The sequence below is a fragment of the Danio rerio genome, chromosome 9 (genome assembly GCF_052040795.2).
Source record: "Danio rerio strain M-AB ecotype USA chromosome 9, GRCz13ab, whole genome shotgun sequence".
NCBI lineage: Eukaryota > Metazoa > Chordata > Actinopteri > Cypriniformes > Danionidae > Danio > Danio rerio.
The window spans coordinates 50977384-51002500 of record NC_141029.1 but is presented as its reverse complement, the minus strand read 5'-3'; the positions used below and the strand labels follow the sequence as shown (position 1 = coordinate 51002500).

Genomic DNA, 25117 nt, shown 5'->3' with positions numbered 1-25117 from the left:
GACCCAAAAGAAGACTCATTAACATTTAGAAACTGATTCATTGAAAAGAACGACTCAAAAGAATCACTTATTAACATTTAAAAACTGATTCATTGAAAAGAGCAACTCTAAAAAATCACTCAATTTTCTGACTACGATGTTTGAATTCATATTTATAAACTGCTTCACTGAAAAGAGCGACTCAAAGAATGACTCATTAACATTTAAAAACTGAATCATTGAAAAAAGCAACTCAAAAGAATCACTCAGTCTGGTGGTTTTTGATTGATATTTAGGAACTGATTCACTGAAAAGTGACCCAAATGAAGACTCATTAACATTTAGAAACTGATTCAATGAAAAGAGCAACTCAAAAGAATCACTCATCAATTTTCTGACTACGATGTTTGGATTCATATTTAAAAACTGATTCACTGAAAAGACCAAGGCAAAGAATGACTCATTAAAATTTAGAATCTGATTTATTGAAAAGAGCGCCTCAAAAGAATCACTCACTAATCTGATTACAATATATTTAGATTCATATTTAGAAACTGATTCACTGAAAAGAGCGACTCAAAGGAATCACTCAGTAACATTTAGAAACTGATTCGTTGAAAAGAGCGACTATAAGGAATCACTCAGTAACATTTAGAAACTGATTCGTTGAAAAGAGCAACTCGAAAGAATCACTCAGTCTGATGATTTTTGATTGATATTTAGAAACTGCATCACTGAAAAGTGACTCAAAAGAATGGCCCAATAACATTTACAAACTGATTCTCAGAAAACAGCGACTCAAAAGAATCATTCAGTAATCTGATTATGATAGTTAGATTTATATTTAGAAACTGACTCATTGAAAAGAGCGAATCAAACGAATGACTCATAAAAATTTAGAAATTGTCTCAATGAAAAGTGTGACTCAGTAGCATCACTTAATAATCTGATCATGATCTTTACTGCAGATCAATATAAAGAAACTGATTTATTGAAATGAGTGACTCAAAGATGTACAACTCAAAAAGATCACTCAATAATAGAATATAATATTTAGACTAATATTTTTTTACGCTACAGTTTTTTTTTTTTTACATATTATCAATTTGAGACAAAAAAAATTCCATCTTTAATTCAGAACCTTGTCAAACTCTCTTGCACAGACAGATCATTTCTCCTCATCAATTCTCAGTGTATCACCAAGAGCCACTTTTATTATTAATACTGTCTTTCCTGTATGTGTATTTCTGACTCTCAAAGTGCCAGGAGCCATTGACTAACATTTCATGAATCCCCAAACACAACGATTTTAGCTAACAATCTACTTTAACGTTTATCTAAAGAATAAAGTAATACTGGATGGTCTGAGAGTGAGTAAAATCTCTTTAAGGATCATTATTTGGCAACTTAATGGCTGTGCTCACCCTTTCATGATTGACAGCTGCCTTCCCCTCTTCACTTCTTTCATCCATTTCGTCGTCGCTCCATTCCCAGTCTCCGTCTTCAGTTTTGTGCAGGTGTCCACTCGACCCTGGGACCCTTCTGACCTGCGCAGGTGAACAGGACACGTGTCAAACTCACTATTTAGGACAACCGTCATCTGACACTAACAGGTTTCTCATTCGTTTCTCCATAGGCACTGAGATGAAACACAAAACTTTGATTTGAAGCAAAAACTTGAGAAAAATTTTCAGAAATTAATCACTGATAGTTAATGGATGTTTTTTTAGTATCATCAGATATTTTGATGTGTGTGTCTGCGTGTGTGTGTGTGTGTGTGTGTGTGTGTGTGTGTGTGTGTGTGTGTGTGTGTGTGTGTGTGTGTGTGTGTGTGTGTGAGAGTGTGTATGTGTGTATACACCTAGAGGGACAATTTATAGTAAATTTGAATACTTTTTCAAATATTTCCCAAGTGTTTCACATAATTTCCTTCTTTATTTCTGTGCAAACACAGATACACAGAAATGAAGTCTTTGAAAGCTGTGTAGATCAGTGGATCCATCAGCGGATTACTCATATGTCAGCTAATAGACAGAACAGCAGATCTACACCACTTTAAAATACTCCAGTGTCTGTGTATCTGTGTTTGCACTCAGCCGTGACCTTTATAGCCAATCAGAGTCATTTCTGTTGAACACATGAACCCAATGGCCAATCAGTGGTGTGTATGTTGTCATCAGTAGGGATGTAACGGTATCAGAATTTCACGGTACGGTAATACCTCGGTATGAATGTCACGGTACGGTATTTATTGAATCATTTACAGGAAAAAACAAAACTTATGAAAATACTCCGAAAAAGTGCCAAAAGTGTCAATGACATACAAATTAGCCATCTATCTGTAAGCTTTTTTTAAATTTTAATAACAAAAAATTATTAAACCATGTAAAAAAATAAAGTTTCAATTTAGTATTGTTGAAAACTCATCACATTCAACATTTAATCACTCACTCACTTACTTAGATAGAGATGGGTTTAAAGGAAAATTATCATATAACTATAATCTGGTAAAAGCTGGTATCTCTGGGTATTTACAATGTCCCCTGCAACAGAAAAAAACCCTCTCATTAGGGACTGAGGTTTCTGGGACAAAGATATGACTTGGCCCATGTTGACAGCAGTGGGTAACGTTGTGCATTGTCTTTCCCCCACTTGAGAAGACAAACCATGAGTGAGATAGAGATCTCTTTGCGGTACAAGTCAATGTCTGCATCAATCTGAACAGTGTGCTGTGTTTCTGCAGTCCCCATGACTGCTATTAGTCGTATTCCCCAACTTGCAGGCACGTGCACACATAGGGCTCAACCTGTGCAGTGCACATGCCCTTTTTAGTCTTGGATAGAAAATGCCCTTCCAAAACGATCAAAAGTGCCCCCGCGACGCGTCACAACCTCCGTCCAGCCCTTCAGTAGGTGCGCGACAACACCGCTCTTGAGTATGCGCGCTCAACCCCCCCTCGGCGCTTTACAATACGCGCGCGACTACACAGCTGATCAGAACGCGCGCGACAACACAGCTGATCAGAACTCGCGCGACAACACCGCTATTCAGCACGCGCGCGGCGACAACACCCGCTTTAGGTTCGATCATTTCCATCTTTTTTTCCATCTCCGCTACTAGCAGCACACTCCATTTCCGCATTACTGGATCTGTAGCGACAACAGACCGCAAAGGATTATGGCCACGCCTGGGCTGATGGGAAATGTAGTTTCAGCTACCTCCCATTCGCTTCATTCGCCTGAGCAAATTTTCTCAGAAGACCTATAGTTTTACCGAGTCATGCGACTTCGGTAATATCGAAAAAAATTAATATTGCGGTATGACGGTATTTACAATACCGTTACATCCCTAGTCATCAGTGCTCAAATGTTAGCAGGAAATAAACATATAGTAAGAACTGACTTTAAAATTTCAGTACCGATTGATTGGTACCGAACTTTTGAAAAAACTACTCATGATGTTAGCCTGATCACTTTTTTTTTTCCCTGTCTGATTGACCCACACGACTGGGTTCACACTAAACATGGCAGACAAATTCCAGACATTCGCTGCAAATGCGCCACATATTCTGCAAATGCTTAATTCTGCTTTTATCGCTGCCTGCTGGTTCAAAGTACTTTAGTCAGCGTCAGAAAGTGAATGCACTGGGGCGCTGTCTTTGCACATGTCAGTGTTTACGAATAGATTACATCAAAAATAAACATGAGTAATCTTGACAAACTGTGGGGTCTATTTTAACGATGTAGGCACAAATTCTAAAGCGCATGGCGCAAAAGCATTAAGAGCATGTCCAAATCCACTTTTTCGCATGGTCTAACAGGCCTGTGCTTATTCTTTTATTGAGTTATGGGTGTGTTTTGAGCATAACGTGCACTAAACCAATCAGAGTCATCTCTCATTCCCTTTAGGAGTTAGTTGCGTCGCACTGGCGCATTTGCTATTTTTTGCGAGACTTTGCGAGCGGAAAAACTGAACATTTTACTAGCGACAAAACAGTTAAACAGACCATCTGCAACCAGGATAAAGAACGAGCCTCCTTCAATGGGCTGCTTTACGTTCTCTACTTTACTTTTACTCTACTCCTTTATTTTCATGGATAAGGAAACAGTGGAAACTCACTCCACTGAAGACATCCATTTGCCTACATATTTAATTTTGTTTGTTAAGCGCAAAGATTTATTTTAAAACTATTTATAAATTCGGTTCTTATATCCAGCAAATTAATAAATGAACAATAATAATGAAGTGTGTTATATCTAGACCCCCAATTACGCAGATTTTCGGCAGCATTCCACAGATTTTTAGCCCATCATTAATTCTGTTTATTTACTTGAGTAAATGTATATTTATTAAGTTTTTAGATTAATTACAGTCATATTATTGACTAATATGAAAATGTTCATCTGATTTATGTACAATGCAGTTTGTACAGTAATATTTTCTGTCTTTTAGTAGATATATTATGAGAGACTTGCTTTGTTTACCAAATATAGTGAATCTAATTGGATTAGCATTTTAAACATTAAATAAAAGTTAGAAAGATATTATTTTTTATTTCACATATTAAGGTTTTAGTTATGATACACCTAAAATAATTTCGCAAAAATAGGCAGATTTTTTGCAAAATTCTCAGCAGAAATAGCAAAAATGTCTGCAGATTCAGTTAAACGGAGTTATATCTGAACACATGTCCTATTCTTATGTGCCATTTTTGATTTTATTTATTTATTTTTGAACAAAAACATCAGACATAAAATATCATTAACAAAAAAAAACATTTAAACATGATCGAAAATGGAGCGGGATGAAGCATAAGCTTATATTCTCCCACCCCATTACTACTCTTTTACTTATCTCTTCTTTTTACATGAAACATATTTTATCCTTTGGCATCATTGACAAATAAAATGTTTGATTCAATTGTACCTTTTCATTTTGTAACATACATACATAAAAAATACATAGTACTCCAAATAAAAAAAAACAACAACAACATAGTACTGCAAATAGCCATTAATTAAAGTTTCATCTTACCTTTCTCTTTTTATTCTTTTTCAATCACCTTCATCATTATATTACTTTATTAATATATATTTATACAGTTCTTTTAAATTGATAAATATCCTGACGTTGTTTTAGAGTCTGATCTATACTGTTCCATAGTTTTACACCACATACAGACATACACAAACTTTTTAAAGTTGTTCTTGTTTTCAACCTCCTAAAATTTACTTCTCTCAGATTATTGAATTATTAATGGTTATTCCTTTGTTTATGTCACTATTTCTGCTGGAGAGCTGTTGTTTACAGTGTTTACTAAGTAACGTATGCGCATAAATGAGGTCTTTGTAGTAAAAAGCAAGATGATGTCATAGCTTACAGTGTTTCAAAAAAAATTTAACAAGCCAGTCGAGTGTTTTGACGTTCTGCGTATGCTATCTGTCAGTCCCTTTTAGTCAGTAACTTACTTTCTAGTTTGACTGATGAAGAATTTAGCCAATGGCTGGATGATCTTTCAATATATGGTGACGTTTATTCATCTGTTGGACATGCTGTTGTTTTATTGCTCTTTTTTTGTCACTGGTTTAGTGTGGCTGTCAGTCACTTCATGTGCGTGACGCACCTGTCCTGCATGTTGTTAAGCTAACAGTTCAAGCTAACGGCAGAAAGGCGGGAAAAGCTCGGTTAATTAAAACACCTGTTTATGTGTGGACATAGCCTATGTTAATCTATAATGCAAAAGTGCTAGAAATAAATGTTGACTTCTCTATATATTTTACTGTTATATATTTATTCTACAGTGCACCCGGAAATTATTCATATCCCTCCACATTTTCCACATTTTTTTATGTTACAGCCTTATTCTGAATTGGATTAAATTCATTTATTTCCTCCAAAAATACCCCATAATGACAAAGAGGAAAAAAAATGTTGCAAATGTATATATAAAAAATAATAAATAAATAAATAAATAAACCTGAAAAATCGCATGTACAGATATATTGACAGCCTTTGCTGTGAAGCTCTAAATTGAGCTCAGGTACATTCTGTTTCCACTGATCATTCTTGAGATGTTTCAGCAGTTTATTGGAGTTCACCTGTGGTAAATTCAGTTGACTGGACATGATTTGAAAAGGCATACCTGTCTATATAAAGTCCCAGTGCATGTCAAAGCACAAACCAATCATGAAGACAAAGGAATTGTCTGTAGACCTCAGAGAAAGGATTGTAGTGAGCACAAGGATGGTGAAGGTTACAGAAAAAAATCTGCTGCTCTGAAAGTTCCAATGAGCACAGTGGCCTCCATCATCCATAAGTGGAAGATGTTTGAAACCTTCAGGACTCTCCCTAGAGCTGGCTGGCCATCTAAGCTGAGTGATCGGGGTAGAAGGGCCTTAGTCAGGGAGGTGACCAATAACCTGATGGTCACTCTGTCTGAGCTCCAGCATTCTTCTGTGGAGAGAGGAGAACCTTACAGAAGGACAACCATCTGTGCAGCAATCCACCAATCAGGTCTGTATGGTAGAGTGGCCAGACGGAAGCCACTCCTCGCCTGGAATTTGCCAAAAGGCATCTGAAGGACTCTCAGACCATAAGAAACCGAAATCTCTGGTCTGATGAGACTAAAATTGAACACTTTGGAGTGATTTCCAGGCGAACCAGGCACCGCTCATCACCAGGCTAATACCATCCATGGTGGTGGCAGCATCATGCTATGGGGATGTTTTTTAGCAGCAGGAACTGGAAGACTAGTCGGGATAGAGGGAAAGATGAATGCAGAGGTATGTTATGGGATATTGTGTGTAGAATGTTGAGAATATATATGAATATAATCCATTTTGGAATATGACTCTAACATAAATAATGTGAAAAAAGTGAAGCGCTATGAATACTTTCTGGATGCACTGTATACACAAATGACAATACTATCATAGCTCTGCTAAAAGAAACGTTTCCACCTTGCCTCTGCTGAAGCATGTCACTTTTTTAAGATCTTCAGAGCTCCAACTAGGTATGTTTATAAATGCCTGTTAAATAAATTTCCCTATTTAGGAAATGAGCGTGGTTCTGTTCCTCCAGAAGCCTGGTGTTTTCCTCTAGAGCGTCCCAATTGGACATCAGCAGCTGGAGTCTGAGCTTGTTTCTGTGGGTCAGTGATGTGAGCTTTAATTCATCTTCACTTTAACAGAAAGGCCAGATCTTTAGTCCTGTTCAGTGTCTGTAACCACAGCTGAAATATCACATCTGTCCTCTTCAGAACATGCAAGAGCATCATCTGGACATCCACTGATATACGGGTTTAGCTCAACAAGGCCCTTCAATTCTGTCAGTTTGATAAAACACCAACACCTCAGAAATAATGAATACCAAGTTATTTGCCAGTTTACTCAAATTTAACATTAAAAAACACACTTGCTTGAACCAATCAAAGACACATGCATTGGATATATATTTGTTTATAAGCAATGTCTAGGCCCACACGGAATCTGCGCGTGCAGAATTCCGCACATTTTTTACAGATTTTCCGCAGAATTCCGCAGATTTCTGCAGATTTTTAGCCAATTATTAATACTGTTTATTTACTTGAGTAAATGTGTAAATCTAAATTGATTCAGTTTTTATTCAGTAATTTATTACTTTTAATTTCATATATTAAGGCTTTAGTTTTGATACTCTGTTGGATACTTCCAAAATTATTCCGCAGAAATCCGCAGATATTTACCAAAATTCTCCCCAGAAATAGCAAAAAACATCTGCAGATTCCGTCTGGCCCTGGCTATGTCTGTGAAATGACTGGTATTTAGAGTTTTGGGATTTTTAATACACTATATAGGATAGCGCTGTGCAATTTATTGAAATTCAGGTACGATTTCGACTTTGGCTTCTAACAATTATGAAAAAACATTAATCGAGATAAAACAATTATGCATCATATACCCAGGGCTGGCACGTCCACAGAGGCGACCTAGGCAGCCGACTAGGGCAGCAAAATAGTGAGAGCAGCGTTCACGATAACCTCCAGTCCTCACTTTAATCCGTGTCTGAAGGAATTTTATATATATTAATAAAAGTTTTCTTCTTACAGTAATGACCGATGCTTAAATCACAGTTTGTTTCATGTTTTTATTCTATATTTACTTCCCTTTCCTTATTTACAGGGAGGAAAATAGCGGTATGAAGTCTGACTATTAGCGGCCCTTTATATTGTTCCCCCCACATTTCTAAACATAATAGTTTTAATAACTTAATTTCTAATAACAGATTTATTTTGTCTTTGCCTTTGATGACAGTAAATAATATTTGACTAGATATTTTTCAAGACACGTCTATACAGCGACATTTAAAGGCTTAATTATTATTTAGACAAGTCCTTGTATAACAGTATGCCCCTGCAGAAGGGGGCTAATAATATTGATTCTGAAAGAGGTTTCAACATTTCTAAACTTTTATTCTAGTCAAAATAAAAAAGGCTTTCGCCAGAAGTAAAAATATTATGGGAAATACTGTAAAAAAAATTCCTGAATCTGTTAAACATCATTTGGGAAATATTTATGAAATAAATTCACAGGAGGGCGAAAAACTTTGACTTCAACTGTTGATCATGTTCAATAATTGTGATTACAATTATGACCAAAATAATCATGATTATCATTTTTCCCCATAATCGAGCAGCTCTAATATAGGATATACACATATTCATTAATAATCTGTTAGTAATGGTGTGTATACATAAAAAAAAGTTTAATTACAAAGTAAGTGCAGACCCTCAGAGATTTTGGTCCATATTGACATGATAGCATCACGCAGTTGCTGCAGATTTGTCAGCTGCACATTCATGAACGAATCTCAAATTCCACCACATCCCAAAGGAGCTCTATTGGATTGAGATCTGGTGACTGTGGAGGCCATTTGAGTACAGTGAACTCATTTTCATGTCCAAGAAACCAGTCTGAGAGGATTCACACTGTATGACATGCACATTATCCTATTGGATGTAGCCATCACACTGGCCACTGTGGTCATAAAGGGATGGACTTGGTCAGCAACAATACTCAGGCTGTGGTGTTGACAAGATGCTTAATTGGTACTAATGGACTCAAAATGTGCCAAGAAAATACTCCCACACCATTACACCACCACCTGAATCGTTAATAAAAGGCAGGATGGATCCATGCTTTCATGTTGTCCATGCCAAATTCTGACCCTACCATCCGAATGTCTCAGCAGAAATCGAGACTCATCAGACCAGGCAACGTTTTTCCAATCTTCTATTGTCCAGTTTTGGTGAGCCTGTGTGAGTTGTAGCCTCAGTTTCTTGTTCTTAGCTGACAGGAGTGGCACCCAGTGTGTTCTTCTGCTGCTGTAGCTCATCCGCCTCAAGGTTGGACATGTTGTGTGTTCAGAGATGCTCTTCTGCAGACCTCAGTTGTAACAAGTTTGAGTTACTGTTGCCCTTCTATCATCTGGAACCAGTCTGGCCATTCTCCTCTGACCTCTGGCATCAACAAGGCATTTGCGCCCACAGAACTGTCGCTCACTGGATATTTTCTCTTTTTCAGACCATTCTCTGTAAACCCTAGAGATGGTTGTGTGTGAAAATTCCCGAAGATCAGCAGTTTATGAAATACTCACACCAGCCCGTCTGGCACCAACAACCATGTTCTAAGTCACTTAAATCACCTGACTTCCCCATTCTGATGCTCACTTTGAACTGCAGCCGATCGTCTTGACCATTTCTACATGCCTAAATGAATTGGGTTGCTGCCATATGATTGGCTGATTAGAAATTTGCGTTAACCATAGACTGTAAAATATATGGACGTAGTATCCGTGACGTCACCCATAGGTTTCTAAAGAGCGCAAAAGAAGCCACAAGTAGGCGCGGCCAACCGTCGCCATTTTGTTCGCTCGTCATCACACCCACGGTGGGATACCAAACAAGGGCAAAGAGGCGGAGAGTGAGCGAAGCTACAGACACATGCTGCATTTAGCTTGGACCTGGTTCAGACACCTGGTTTACTTTGGGAGAACGCTTAATACTTTATCACCTGTGACTCGTTTGTATTCTGACCACTTGTGCTTGGTTGTATACTATATCAATAAAGTGTTTAGTCTTTTAAAAACACTGCTGTAATACATTAAGCCACTAAACATTGTTCTTATGACGTTTTTCAACAGGAGGAAACCGCGAATTACTTCCAAACACTTCAGATATAGTCTGTGTTAGTAAATGTAAGACTATTGATGAAATCCAGCATAACACTGTATGACAACGCTTCAGATGACTGTTCTAGAGCCTAAAGCTAATCAATCTGACAGATTCTGGAGTGCATTACAGCTCTAAATATAAATATAAACGATAAATGATCTTAAATAAAACAAATACATGTATAGAGATGGTATATAAGTATATAACTTTACTCACATGGGAAACGGAGGCCACGTGAACGGTTTGTGAGCACAATTAAGTGCACTCAGCATGACATTCCATCAAATAATTGTAGGAAACAAGTCCAAAAGGCAGTTGACTGTGTAAAGCCACATAAAACAACACAGAAATACGATAAATATGCCGAGTTCAGTGGCTAATCTGCCGGATTCAGCTGAGGTGACGTGACGGCGAGCAACGAGACCTAGCTGTCACTCAAGTGACCACGCCCTTAATTATGCAAACTTAATATAACTTAATATAAAGGAAACAGATGAGTTATAAAAAAATTCACCCCCTCACAGTTGTCATGAAGGGTGATATTACCTGTATTAACCAAAACCTTTTTTTGTACCAGGCTGTAAACACCTTTTTTTCTGCTGTAAAGTTGGCCATTCTAACAGTGGGCTCAATTGAAATTTGCTCTGTTTTGGAGCCAGGAGCGGCCAAGACTAGCGGAATTTCGGATGAATTGCAGTTTTAGTTACTTCCGTTTTGGCTTCCTGAGAGAGAGCGGGAGGTTGCCGCTTGGCGTTAACGAGCAGCTGGACAGTTAAATAAAATGGCCGTTGAGTGTATAATATCAAAAATCAATCTTTAGCTGGATGTTTCTTATGTCAGACTGATGGTGTAAATGCGCACTTCTGGAGTTACACCCGAGTTTGATCTGTTTAATCCCGGAAGCAGTGATAACTCTATCAGAGAGGCCCAGAAGAGCGTAAATCCTCTGTTCGCTTGTGAAATATGATACTCTAGACTGTGGATATTAGACAGCATTCAATCAATGACACTGTCTGAAGTTTGCTCCGCTCCATGGATAAAACCACACACTGAGGAGAAAACAGCTTTAACCTGAAAAATGTCCATCCATCCATCGCCCGGCGCCGAGTCCCCACGCTGGAGATTTACACCGAGCGCACTTCAAGACTAAACTAGAGCTGAAAAATGGCAGACAATCTCAACTGCTTTTGCCAAGAGACACACTTTTTTTCCTGTGGTCATTAAGCTGCAAGCCAATGTGTTGTTGTTATAGGTGTTGTATGTTTGTTTTTGAAAACTGGCCCATATAAATGCATACACTCACCGGCCACTTTGTTAGGTACACCTTTCCAGCTGCTCATTAACGCAAATTTCTAATCAGCCAATCATGGCAGCAACTCAATGCATTTAGGCATGCAGACATGATCAAGTCGACCTGCTGCAGTTCAAATTGAGCATCGGAATGGGAAGAAAGGCTATTTAGGTAACTTAGAACATGGCATGGTTGATGCCTGTCCTGAGTATTTCAGAAACTGCTGATCTACTGCGGTTTTCACGCACAACTGTCTCTAGGGTTTACAGAGAATGGTCCGAATAAGAGAAAATATTTAGTGAGTGGCAGTTCTGTGGGCGCAAATGCCTTGTTGATGCCAGAGGTCAGAGGAGAATGGCCAGACTGGTTCCAGCTGATAGAAAGGCAGATGGGCTAGAGCAGCAGAAGACCACACCGGGTGCCCCTCCTGTCAGCGAGGCTGGTGGTGTAATGGTGTGGGCAGGGCTTAATTTGTGCCGGAACATGCCGGATCTGGATGTGACACCTCTGATATCCAACACCTCATTTTACCGATCTCCCACCTTAACTGCCCTCCTACCCCATCCGGTGTTCTGCGACTCCCCAAACCTCTTCACCTTCATCTACGACAACCTCCCGCTCTTCACTTTCGTCCTTCTTCCAAGACTTTAAAGGGACTAATCATTTTAAACCTCAAAATGGTTCAAGAAAATTAAAAGCTTTTATTCTAGCTGAAATAAAACACACTTCTCCAGAAGAAAAAATATTATCAGACATACTGTGAAAATGTCCTTACTGTGTTAAACCTTAATTTGGAAAATAAAAAAATGGGGTTGGGGGGGCAATAATTTTGACTACAACTGTATGTATGTATGTATGTATGTGTATATATATATATATATATATATATATATATATATATATATATATATATATATATATATATATATATATATATATATATATATATATATATATAATTTTTTTGTACAGTGCTCAGCATATATAAGTACACCTTTCAAAAGTCTCTCTTTTCAATTCATATTTTTTATAGGAAGCTATACAATATTATATTTGTGCATATATATCAGCACTGAAGCCAATTCTGGAGCTAACAACTTACAATAACCGTTTAAAAAATAGTAAACCCACATTTATATGTTAGAAAAAATTTAAACACAAATTTTTAAAAAAGAGGAAAATATAAAAAAATTTATTTTAAAAATTTAAAAATGTTTTTGAAATTTTGTAGTTGTTAATTTTTTTTGTAATATTTTGCTTGAATTTAATTGTATTTTCTTTTTATTTCTAAATATGTTTGGTAACTTAAACCTTATTTTAATAAATATATCTGTTTAATAAATATGTATTGTTTAAATGCACCAAAATACATTGCCTATATTCATTGAGAAATGGAGAAAAATATTTATTTTCAAACTGAGGTGTACTCAATTATGCTGAGCACTGTAAATATAATTCAATTATATATATATATATATATATATATATATATATATATATATATATATATATATATATATATATATATTTTTTTTTTTTTTTTTTTTTTTTTTATGTAACTCGTTCAAACTATTTAATTAAAGTGAACTAAAACAACACAATTCTTAAGATTTTATTTGGACAACTTAATTTTTTTAATGTTCAATCCACATAAACTTGTTAAAAGTGTTAAGTTAACTTAATCGATTTGTGTTGGGACAACACGAATGAATTGTGTGTGTATGTGGTGTCTGTGTTGTGTATTTTGATGTGGTGATATATTGTGAAGCCAGAGACAATTTCCCATAGTGCTTAAACAACTGATGCTTCTATGATAACATATATTTATATAAATATTAAAATATCTTAACTACACAAATTCATACACACATAAATAAATACACATACACACACTTTAAATGTACAATATAAAGTGCACTTGTATGTTATCTATTAAGATTTCCTTATAATTTATCATATAGTGAATATATAATTTATAGTGTACAACGAATAATGCTTGAATGAATAATACACGTATATTTATATAAATGCATTTATACTATACACATACATGCACAAGCAGGCACACACACTATTATAAATGCACAGTATTAAGTGCACTTGCATGTAATGCAATAATCTTTCCTAAACGAGCTGGATAAGTTGGCGGTTCATTCCGCTGTGGCGACCCCCGATTAATAAAGGGACTAAGCCGAAAAGAAAATGAATGGATAATTTATAATATAACAACCGCAACACTTTACAAGGTTGTATTGGTTAAATGCTAGTTAATGCATTTACTAACATGAACAAACAGTCCTTCATTGTTAGTTCATGCTAACTCACAGTGCATTAACTAATGTTAACAAGTATGAATTTGGGTTAAAAATGCACTGGTAAATGGTTAGCTATGATTAATAAATGCCTTAAAATGTATTGTTTATAATCAGTTCATGTCAGTAAATTCATTAACTAATGAAATTGTAAAGTGGGACCATAATAATATACTAGTAAAATAAAGAAGCAGCAATAAAATAAACAAGTCTACAATCATGACACTAAAGCATGATTGAAAAAAAAAATAAGGCGGCAGAAATAAAGATGTTTTTATGGCTGTGTGTTCTGATTTACATCTTTAATTTAGCAGAGGAGATGATTACAATTTGAGCTGAAAATAACTCTAATCCAGCGCGGAGACGAACTGTGATCTGCAGCGCCTCCTGCTGGACAAACCCTGTAAAAACACTTTACTGCAGCTCAACGACTCAATGTCAGAGCTTATTACAGGTGTAAGTGACGACGCAAGATCACATCTTATCTCCTGTCAAAATTGCATGACCTTGACTCTTTCTTTGTAATAGATTTACTCCAGGGAGTCAAGATGTATGAGCCTGCAGAAGGTAAGAGAAAATTGAATAGAAAAAGAGGAGACTTTTATTTTGTTTATTAGCGCTGACTATTTAGTCAAGGCATGTATTATTAATAAATGTTAACATTTAAATAAAAAAAAAACATTAGTATTTTAATTAAATGTGTGTTTATTACTTCAGTATAAAAAATATATGTAAACTAACCGTTTCTGTATTTGTTTACTGTTGTGAACTGCATGAAGGGAACCTAATCTCTGCTCTGTCGAAGTTTAATGCTGAAAATTCAACTCTACAGTTCAACAAAGTGACTTTTATTGACATTTTAATATAGTTTGGAAAAAAATATATATTATTTATACATACATATATATGTATATATATATATATATATATATATATATATATATATATATATATATATATATATATATATATATATATATATAAATAAGTCTGTAATATATATATATATATACACACACACACACACATACACATACACATACATATATATATATATATATATATATATATATATATATATATATATATATATATATATATATATGTGTGTGTGTGTGTATATATATATATATATATATATATATATGTGTGTGTGTATATATATATATATATATATATATATATATATATATATATATATATATATATATATATATATATATATATATATATTAATAAATAATATATAGACAAATAAGTCTGTAAGATAATAAAAAAAAACTACTGTTAGTTTATTACAAGGTATTTGCAGCATAATATCAACACCAACTCAGACAACACAGGCGAACTTGTAGGTCAGTCATCCTTTTCAGTAAAAGGTTCGAATCTATGGAATACCATGCCTGCTAATTAAAAGTTACAATCAGAAATCCCAGCTTTTTCTGTAAAGCTGAAAGAATAGTTAAAATCTTTATATAAACAATAAACAATAAACAATACTTTTCAAGGTTATAAGTTGGTGGAAGAAAGATCAACGTCCCATTCTGCAATTTGAAAGCAGAAATAAAGATAAAAAAAAACACGAATAACAAAATACGGAAAACTATATTATAAAATTATATATTATAACTATATTATAAAACTATACTGTATTTATGGGAAAATATAACGTACAGTGAATTACTATACTACAACTTAAATTGATAATAATATGATAATAATAATTATTATTATTTTATGCTACTATTGTCATTGATAATCTATTAAATTATTCATTATTAATATTATTTTTAAATAGCATTTATACTTTTTAATAATAAATATTTAATAAAATACAAATAATATTCAAAAAAATATATAACAAAATAATAAAAAAGTTTTTAAATATTTAAAAAAATGTACTAAATATTAATTTATTTTTACTGCTGCTTTTATAAAACATTCATTCATTCATTTTCCTTCAGCTTAGTCTCTTTATTTTTCAGGGGTCGCCACGGAATGAACCGACAACTATTCCAGCATATAATTTACACAGCGGAGGCCCTTTCAGTTGCAACCCAGTAATGGGAACCACCCATACACACTCAGACACACTCATACACTACGGCAAATTTAGTTTTTTGAATTCACTTATAGCGCATGTCTTTGAACTGTGTGGAAAACCGGAGCAGCCAGAGGAAACTGACGCCAACACAGAGAACATGCAAGCTCAACACAAAAATGCCTACTGACCCAGCCGGGACTCGAACCAGTGACCTTCTTGCGCCACCGTGTTGCCTTTTTATAAAACAAAAATATTCAAATAAAATATTTTATTATTTTAGTTATTGATTACTTTATTATTATTTAATCAAATTTTTTATTTAGTGCTTCTTATTTTTGGTAGCAGAAGCCATGCGTTTTGTTTTTTATGGTTTTTGCTTTCGACCACTTAACAAGAAATAAACACTACATTATAATCCTCCTAATTTTGTCTGTGTCTTGCTCTACTGGACGAAAGGCATAAATAAAAAGCATAAATAAAAAATGGGGGAAAATTCTAAATAAAAACATGAGTCACAAATTACGGGTACTGCTAATTTATGGATATTTTTACACTACACTCTCAGTACACATTTGTAGAGGGTCAATACTGGTACCTCAAAAGTATATATTTGTACCCAAACATTTTTAGAAGAACACTTTTACTTTTTAGGTACAACTTGTAGCCTTGAGGTATTAATATCGACCTTTTAGGTACAAATTTGTACCTTTTAAAAAGGTACTACCCCAGTGACAGCTCACATACCTTTATTTCTGAGAGTGTGTAGTAGTAACAGTAGTAGTAGTATAAGTAGTAGTAGTAGTAGTAGTACTACTAATAATAAAAATAATAATAATAATAAAAATGTTGCTAGTGATGCTATTATTGTCATTAATTATTTATTAAATGTTTCATTATTATCATTATTATTGTATTATTATTATTATTATTACTGTTATTTTATTATTATTTTAAATAGCATTATTACTTTAAATAAATACATTTACAAGCAGCAGTTTAAACATTTACACAAATAAACATTTTAAAAATATATATTGTTTTTTAAATATGACAAAATAATAAAAAGTAGTTTTATTTTTTTATTTTACAAAATGTTTATTTCTATCACTACTACTTTTTATTATCATAAATAATAATTGTGTTTAAAACAGTAATATTAAAATAAATTACGCTTCAACTTCAGTTGGTTAATTTTATTCCAAAAAGTCCAAGGCACTCAAAATGTGAAAAAAAGCTTTTATTAACACTTCTATTTTATAAAACAGCACCGACGTGTAGCCATGTTAATGAAGGGTTTTTAATTTATTCACTTACTTTCGAGTGCCTTGGACTTATGATTTCATTGTTTATATTTATGAATCTCTTATCCAAAGAGCACAGACACATTAACTAACCCTGAAGCACTTTTGCTTTGATTGCACGATTCATTTTTTATTAAATGTTGCTTTTGGATAATAGCATGCTATGATTTTGACAGCTCAACATTAAATAAAAACTACACTATAATGCTCTTGACTTTATCTATCTCGCTCTACTGGACGTCACTGACCACACGCTTTCAGTTTCCAAGGTCAGATCCTACACGTCTGCACACGAGCCTGAAGAGAACGCAGCTGCTGAATACTGCAGTGGTGTGAGAGACTCACGGTGAGGACAGAGAGAGACACACACAGATGGAGAGAAAGAGAGAATCAGACATGGAGGAATACAGGGACAGAGGAATGATGTCTGTCTGTCTGTCTGTCTGTCTGTCAGGAATTGTTCAGGTCAGAGTGTTCAGAGATGACTGAGATTTGCTCTTAATGCACAGCCTTATGCTGACCGGACAATGAGAGAGACACACACACACATACACTCTCAGAAATAAAGGTACAGGAGCTGTCACTGGGGCAGTACCATTTTAAAAGATACACATAAATAGTCCACAGTAGTACCTCAAAGGTCCATATTGGTGCCCAAATGTACCTAAAAAGTATCTTTGCAGTGCCATTATGGACCCCTCATTGACAAATATGCACCTTTTGAAAAGCTACTGCCCCAGAGACAGCTCATGTACCTTTATTTCTGAGAGTGTACAAACACACGCATGCACATTTATACTCAAACTCACACAAGTCAGTCAGCTTTCTCTCTTTCACACACACACACACACACACACACACATACAAACACACAAAGAATTGCACAGGTCAGTCATTCTATCTCTGCACACAAATACATGCATGGGTTACAATCCCTCTCACACATACGTAGACATTGTAAGGTCCAGCCAGTTAGTCCAAGGACGGTGTCTACTGGTGGACGAAGGTTCACTGCATGTTCGGTCTTTCTGGTGCACAATGTTGATTTACTTCAAGTTGAACTCATATCTGACTCCAATTTTAATATGAGGTGGTTTAGAATATCAATCTATTTATCCTCGTTTTAAAAGCTTGTCATGCTTTCATGTCCTCTCAGTTAGACTATGGTAATGCGTTACTAGGCGGTTGCCCTGTTGGCCTTATTGAAAAGCTTCAGCTAGTTCAAAATGCAGCTGCTAGAGTGCTTTCTAGAATAAAGAAATATGATCATATTACTCCAGTTCTTTCATCATTGCATTGGCTCCCTATTAAATATCTTATCAATTTTAACAGTTTATACCTACAAATCCCTGAACGGCTTAGCTCCCCAGTATTTAAGGGAGCTCCTGGTGTGTTACAGCCCCTCACTTCCATTATGCTCAATTAATTCTGGACAATTGATTATTCCTAGAATATCAAAATCAACTGCAGGCAGTAGATCTTTCTCTTATCTGGCACCTAAACTCTGGAAGATCCTTCTGCGTTGGCAGGTGTGTGTTTCTGTGTGTGTGTGTGTGTGTGTGTGTCTGTCTGTCTCTCTCTTTCTCCCTCTCTTTCCATCTGCAGGCCCCGCCTTAGTTACGCAGACGACGTGCCCCAATATTAAAAAGGGAAAAACAGGCGTGGGGTGGGAGAGCGAGTTTTGTTGGTGTGTTGTTTTTGAGTTTGGTGTGATATAAAATTATTTTTGTTGCAAAGTGTTATTGTTGATTGTGTTTCCCTTGTTGATGTATAAGTTTTGTATAGCCATCTGTGTTTCCCCCTCCGAATATTTTGTTTATGGTTTGCTTGTTTGTTTGTTTGTTTGTTTGTTAATATTGAAAATATTGTACAAGGTAAAAGGCAGTAGGGGTTGGACGCCACACTTTTCTTTTTGTAAATATTTTCTCCTGTTTTTGTTCTTAGTCAGGGAGGTAGGGGTAGATTTTGTATTTTTATTTCGGTTATTTTATTAGGTGTAGATAGTTTCATTTGGGGTCGAGGCAGTGGCGCAGTAGGTAGTGCTGTCGCCTCACAGCAAGAAGGTCGCTGGTTCGAACCTCGGCTCAGTTGGCGTTTCTGTGTGGAGTTTGCATGTTCTCCCTGCCTTTCCGTGCTCCGGTTTGTCCCACAGTCCAAAGACATGCGGTATAAGTGAATTGGGTAGGCTAAATTGTCCGTAGTGTATGAGTGTGTGTGTGAATGTGTGTGTGGATGTTTCCCAAAGATGGGTTGCGGCTGGAAGGGCATCCGCTGTGTAAAAACTTGCTGGAAAAGTTGTCGGTTCATTCCACTGTGGCAACCCCGGATTAATAAAGGGACTAAGCCGACAAGAAAATGAATGAATGAATGAATGAATAGTTTCATTTGGGTGTTTAGTTAGTGTGTACTTTTTGTTTATTATTTTTCTGTGGGTCCATTTAGAGGTAGTTGGCTTCATGTTTTTGGGTAATAAAAAGACAAAAAAAAAAAGATAAATAAAGGGACCCGAAACCAAAGGGTCATAAAGTGATTTTTAATTGTCTGGTGATCTTCTATGTTGCGGTCTTGTCACTAGACCAGGGTCGTAACACTAGCACAGTTCGGGAAGCAGACACACTCTGTCAATTTAAAACTAGCTATTAGCATGCACATAAAACAAAAATCCAAATCCTCTAACGAATTGTCAGTCTGCATTATTTAGGGCAAGTGAAGTCAGAAACACTTTACAAAAGACATTATAATTTGAACGGCATCTGCGCTTATGTTAGTCCGTGTTTATTGACTGCAGCTCTGCACAAAACATTTGGCCAGAAGAGAAATGGTCGTGCCCAACTGAGCCTGGTTTCTCTCAAGGTTTTGTATCCTTCACTTTCGTCAATTGGTTTTGTCAGTTTTTCCAAGCCGTTTTCAAGACTGGCTCGGGACCTGTAGAGCTGCGCATGGATGGATTTGCATTTCAGTGTTTGAACTCTCAGCAATGAATATTAAACCACACTGAACTGAGCTAAACTAAACTGAACTTAAACTCTGAAAACTGGACTGACATCGTTTCAATCTACTATGATCTTCTATGTGAAGCTGCTTTGACACAATCTATTGTAAAATCGCTATAGAAACAAAGGTGAATTGAATTATTATTTTCGAGGTTTCCATAATCCTGGACCAGGCCATACCCTGAGCAGCTGCTGTGGTGGTCATGGAGGAGTGGAAAGCATGAGACTGATTCCTGCAAGACCCCAGTGATAGACGAGTCTCCACATTGATCCCGTGAGTCAGCCTGTACTCCAGCTGGTGACCTCTCCCTGCAGTTTCTCCACAATGGACGTTCAGTGTTGTCCAGCCTCCGGGCGCCTAGACTGCAGCTCTGCACAAGAAGTTTGGCCAGAGGAGAAATGGCCGTGCCCAACTGAGCCTGGTTTCTCTCAAGGTTTTTTTTCCTTCACTTTCTTGGCCACTGGCTTGCTTGGTTTGAGACTTGTGGAGCTGTGCACAGATGGATTTGCTTTTCAGCGTTTGGACATTCTGCAGTGAAAACACTGAACTGAACTCTGCAAACTGGACCGACACAGTGTCAATTTACTAGAACTTCTGTGTTAAGCTGCTCTGACACAATCTACATTGTAAAAGCGCTATAGAAATAAAGATGAACTGAAATTGAAATGAGACAAAAATACTGCTTACAACATGATGCTTGTTCAGTCTATTTTTGATCAATTTGATTAAAATACAAATATTAAATGTTGTAATATAATTTATACTTAAAATACAACTTCAAGCAAACATATTTTAAAAGCTTTATCTTGAAAAATAACCCTCAAAAAAGTTACTTAAGCTGAAAAAAATAATAAAAGGCAAAAAATACTGCTTTAAACTTGATTCTTGTGCAGTACAGTGACAGTGGCCAGAGATATTACAGGCTGCAATGCAATGCGGTGACTACCGACAGGAGGACAGACAGTGATCCATCACCCGATTAAGCTGCAAACCGCCATCGACTAGCAAAAAGCAGCAGCAGATATCTCCACTGACCTCCAATGACCCAATCACAGCAAGCCAGAGTCTCTTCTAGCCGTTTGTTGACAAGTTTGCTTCAGTGGATGAGCTTCACTTCTATACCGGCCCTATAACAACTCCAATTACCAACGTGAGGTGCTGCAAACACGCTTTCTAATCTAATTAAGCAACATTTCCCACAGGTTTGCGACGCCTCGGTTGACTGCAACTGTTGTGGAATCTAACAAGCGCACATACGCTCCGTTCCACTCAGACAAGCGGCCCTCCCTCCCTCCCTCCCATTAATACAGTAATTCATTGGGAAGAGTCTATTACTGAAAGCGCTTCAGACAACCGAAATACCATCACACATCACCAAAATCAATTCTACATGCTTCTGCTGGAATGATTTCTCTTCACGAGTCAGACCTGATATATGTGTGTGTGTGGCTGCAATGTAATCTGTGCAGTGTGCTCTGGTGATGAATGGAGTGGGCGGAGCTAAATATGTATTTTTTCCCCCTCTCTGATCTCTGAAGCTTTATGATTGGTGGAATTTCCTGCAAAGCATCATGGACAATGTAGTTTTTTGCACTAGTAAACAACATATTGATAGTTATTGTTTTAAAACAGATGGATTCAACAAACGCATGCGCCCGAAAATTTATCTATGCCACCTCATAATATATTTTGGCGCATTAGTGTGACTGCAGATAATGGTTGTAGTGCGACCTGTTTTGACTTTGTAAAAACGTGCTGAATCGCTCTTCCCTGGCGCTACATTGGTTCATATTAGCTGTCAATCACTCAAGGTATTCCGCTGTCAGATGACAGGGAAGGAGCTTTAATGACCACAGGAAATACAAACGGCTGAAGAGTGAAAACTTAAAGCACGCAGGTTTGCAAACCCCATCTAAAGTTGAGGCGCAGATGAGAGCGATCATGACACGTGGTGGATACTGATCCGCCAGCTGAGATCAATCGAGTACGTGCTTTTCGGAGAAGGCGCCAGAATCTTGATGCGTTGCATTCACTGCGTCTTCAGCGCAAATGTCCGCTAAAAGTCAAATCTAATACTGTACATATCATCGCCAAAGAAGCTCGCCTTTACTAAGTTTACACTGAAACTGCGGCTCATCATGACAAACAGCGGTATTACGCCGGTGGTCATCGCAAGAATTCTGCTCGACCTGCTCATAAATTGGGTCGGCTGACTCGACTGCTTTTCCACTAACACAGAAAAATTAAGATCAGCTCAGACTGAACATTTAAATTGACACAAACTGAAACCAAAACTTTTCAAGAGTGATAGAAGTGAGACTTTACTTACTTTACTTACTTTCTTAATTTTTTCTGGTGCACCTAAATTTTTTTTGGTGCTCCTAAACATTTGAAGTTGGGAGCACCGGTGCTACCAAGTTAAAAAGTTAATTTCGAGCCCTGCTATTTATTAACTTTTTTTTATTATATTGTTATTTATTCATGTTTTGTTTTTTTATGTACAGTTGAAGTCAAAATGATTCACCCTCCAGTAAATTTGTCTTTTTCAAATATCTCCCAAATTATGTTTAATAGAGCAAGTTTTTTACAGTAAAAAATATTTATTTTTTTTTCTAGAGAAAGTCTTTTGTTTTATTTAGGCTAGAATAAAAGCAGTTTTCAATTTAAAAAAAAATAATAATTTTAAGGTTAATATTATTAGCCCCTTTAAGCAAAAATTATTTTTTTTCGATTGTTTACAGAACAAACCATCATTATACAATGACTTGCCTAATTACCCTAATGCCGAGTTCAGACTGCCTGATTTTAGCCCCGATTTTGACTCGCTGACAGGTTTGGAGAAATTGTCGACAAATGCCTGAAATCACAGGCAAATCAGTGCTCGTTCACGTGAGTGACAATCACACAGTGTGAACTATCAAAGACGCGATCTCAGAGAATCACAGATGAGTCGCCGACACTCTTGATGTATTTGGCATGCTAAATATCTGTAGCTGTCAGCGATTCAAAATTATGCAGTATGAAATGTGTTCTGATTGAAAATATCATCTGCGATTACTTACAGTCAATGAGAGAGCAGCACGCACTAGTGTGAATATCCAAGTAGACTAAAAAGAAGCCCTTAACTTAAGGAAGAAGTTAAAAGGGTTTCTTTCGGTCTATCTGGATCCAAAAAATGGAGGAACAACTTGTGTAAATTTGGCAGGAGCAACGGTGTCTGTCATCTGAGCAATAGCACAACTGGGTTGAAAAAGGAAAAGGTGGTGGAGAAATTATTCTCTTCAAAAGTCAGGAGAGCAAAATAAGTACATTTTCTACTCCAATAAAGCCTTTTTTCTCATTATGTAGCTATTAACAAAAGATATACAACATGATCTTGAGTTGTGTACATTCACTTCTTACGTGTGTTTGGTTGTGAGACGTAGTTTGCGGACCGAGACAAAGTTGTCGGCGATTCTTCTATTGTAAAGTCATTTAGTGTGAAACACCCTGTCGCCGATCCATCTTACAATGTAAACACTGCACAGAGTGAACGCTACCTCAGATAGTCATGCATTGTGAAAACATCTGTGATGCCACTACTTTGAAAATCGTCCAGTCTGAAACCTAATGAACCTAGTTAAGCCTTTAAATGTCACTTTACGCTGAATACTAGTATCTTGAAAAATATCTAGTAAAATATTATGTACTGTCATCATGGCAAAGATAAAAGAAATCCGTTATTAAAACTATTATGTTTAGAAATGTGTATTGTGTAGTGCAGCCTTCGCACAGTCGCATAGCCCTTGCTGTGGCTGACGCGCACGTCTCAAAAAAATTAACTACATGTCGCAACGAAGCTCTGTAATTGGTCCGCTTGGTAGCTGTGGACAGTGCTGAGAGAAACAAGCCAGAGTGTTTACCAGTGTCGAGTCTCATGAACTAACTCCAGATTAGATTTACCTTATGATTAATGTTGTTGCACGTCCGCCGGATTCCACCTCTGAATGTGTGAGTTTTAGCTACTAGTAAATTAAGATAGCATTCAGAAAAAAACAAACCCCCGTGAAGAATCTTGATACAGAGAAGTTTAAACCGTTTGATTGGCTGACATGCTAGGAACCACTTCTTACACTGCATCCAAAATGGCCGACATACAAAAAAGTAGATTTTATGGGAAGGAGAGAGGCAAGTAAAAAAATTTGTACAATTATTATAACATATACATTAGTTTATTTAGGTGTCAGTAACAATACATTTAGCTTTCAAAGCAGAACTGAAGCAGAGACGATTCTTTATAAAATAGTTGAGGCAGACTCTGATTTAGAGTCTGACAATCAGACAATTAGAGACTATTAGAGAATGACAATCAGTTGTAAATCGCTTTTAAGTTAAATTTGTTTTGGATTAACATCACTTTTTTTGTTTTAGTTTAGCTTTTTTGAGTTCGACTCTCTTTCAGACTAAACTGTTTCAAGAATTTTAATACAAAAGGAAAAAAATTGCTTTTGTTTAGTTTTTGTTACATTAATATTGAATTATTATCCCTTTACAGCTATATCCTGTACAGCTTTACACAGTGGCGGCCATTTTTAACTAAAATGGTCCTGTGGTCCAGTACAGTGGACATGCTGTAAAATTGAAAATAAAAACAAAATGTAAAAACTTTAAATTGTACAATTTGTTAACCCAAAGGATGTATGGAATTACAGAGGGAAAAAAGAAAATTCTTTGGGTCTCAGGAGGATTTATAACCCACTCAGTTTCACCATCACCACTTGTAAATAAATGACTATTATTTGTACACAAGATATTATTGTCTGTTTTTACTTTGAAGTACAATTTTCTGCTTTAACCAAGTCCTGAATCCAAGCGTGCAACCCCACTCCTCTAGACTCTCCAGGGGTTGTAACGTTTTTGGGGGCTCGTCCGGGATTTTAACATTCCTAACATTTGATATTTCTGATCCTATTTCTTATTGATATCCTAAAACCTAACAATACTGAT

At 36.2% G+C, this 25117-nt stretch overlaps 1 protein-coding gene across 7 annotated transcripts in view; it reads right to left on the bottom strand.

Moving 5' to 3' along the window:
• Nucleotides 1-25117, bottom strand: part of stk39 (serine threonine kinase 39) — a 127355-nt gene that overhangs the window by 60833 nt on the left and 41405 nt on the right. For 6 of the 7 annotated variants that reach the window (XR_015499977.1, XR_015499976.1, XR_015499978.1 and 3 more), the window contains exon 11: nt 1404-1526. Coding sequence is in view for 1 of the 7 variants with exons in the window: in XM_087268526.1 (XP_087124652.1) it covers nt 1404-1526 (123 nt within the window). In the remaining 6 variants the exon portion in view is untranslated. Of the gene's footprint in view, nt 1-752; nt 1189-1256; nt 1527-25117 lie in introns of those variants that run through there. The other variant, XR_015499981.1, reaches the window with a different exon arrangement.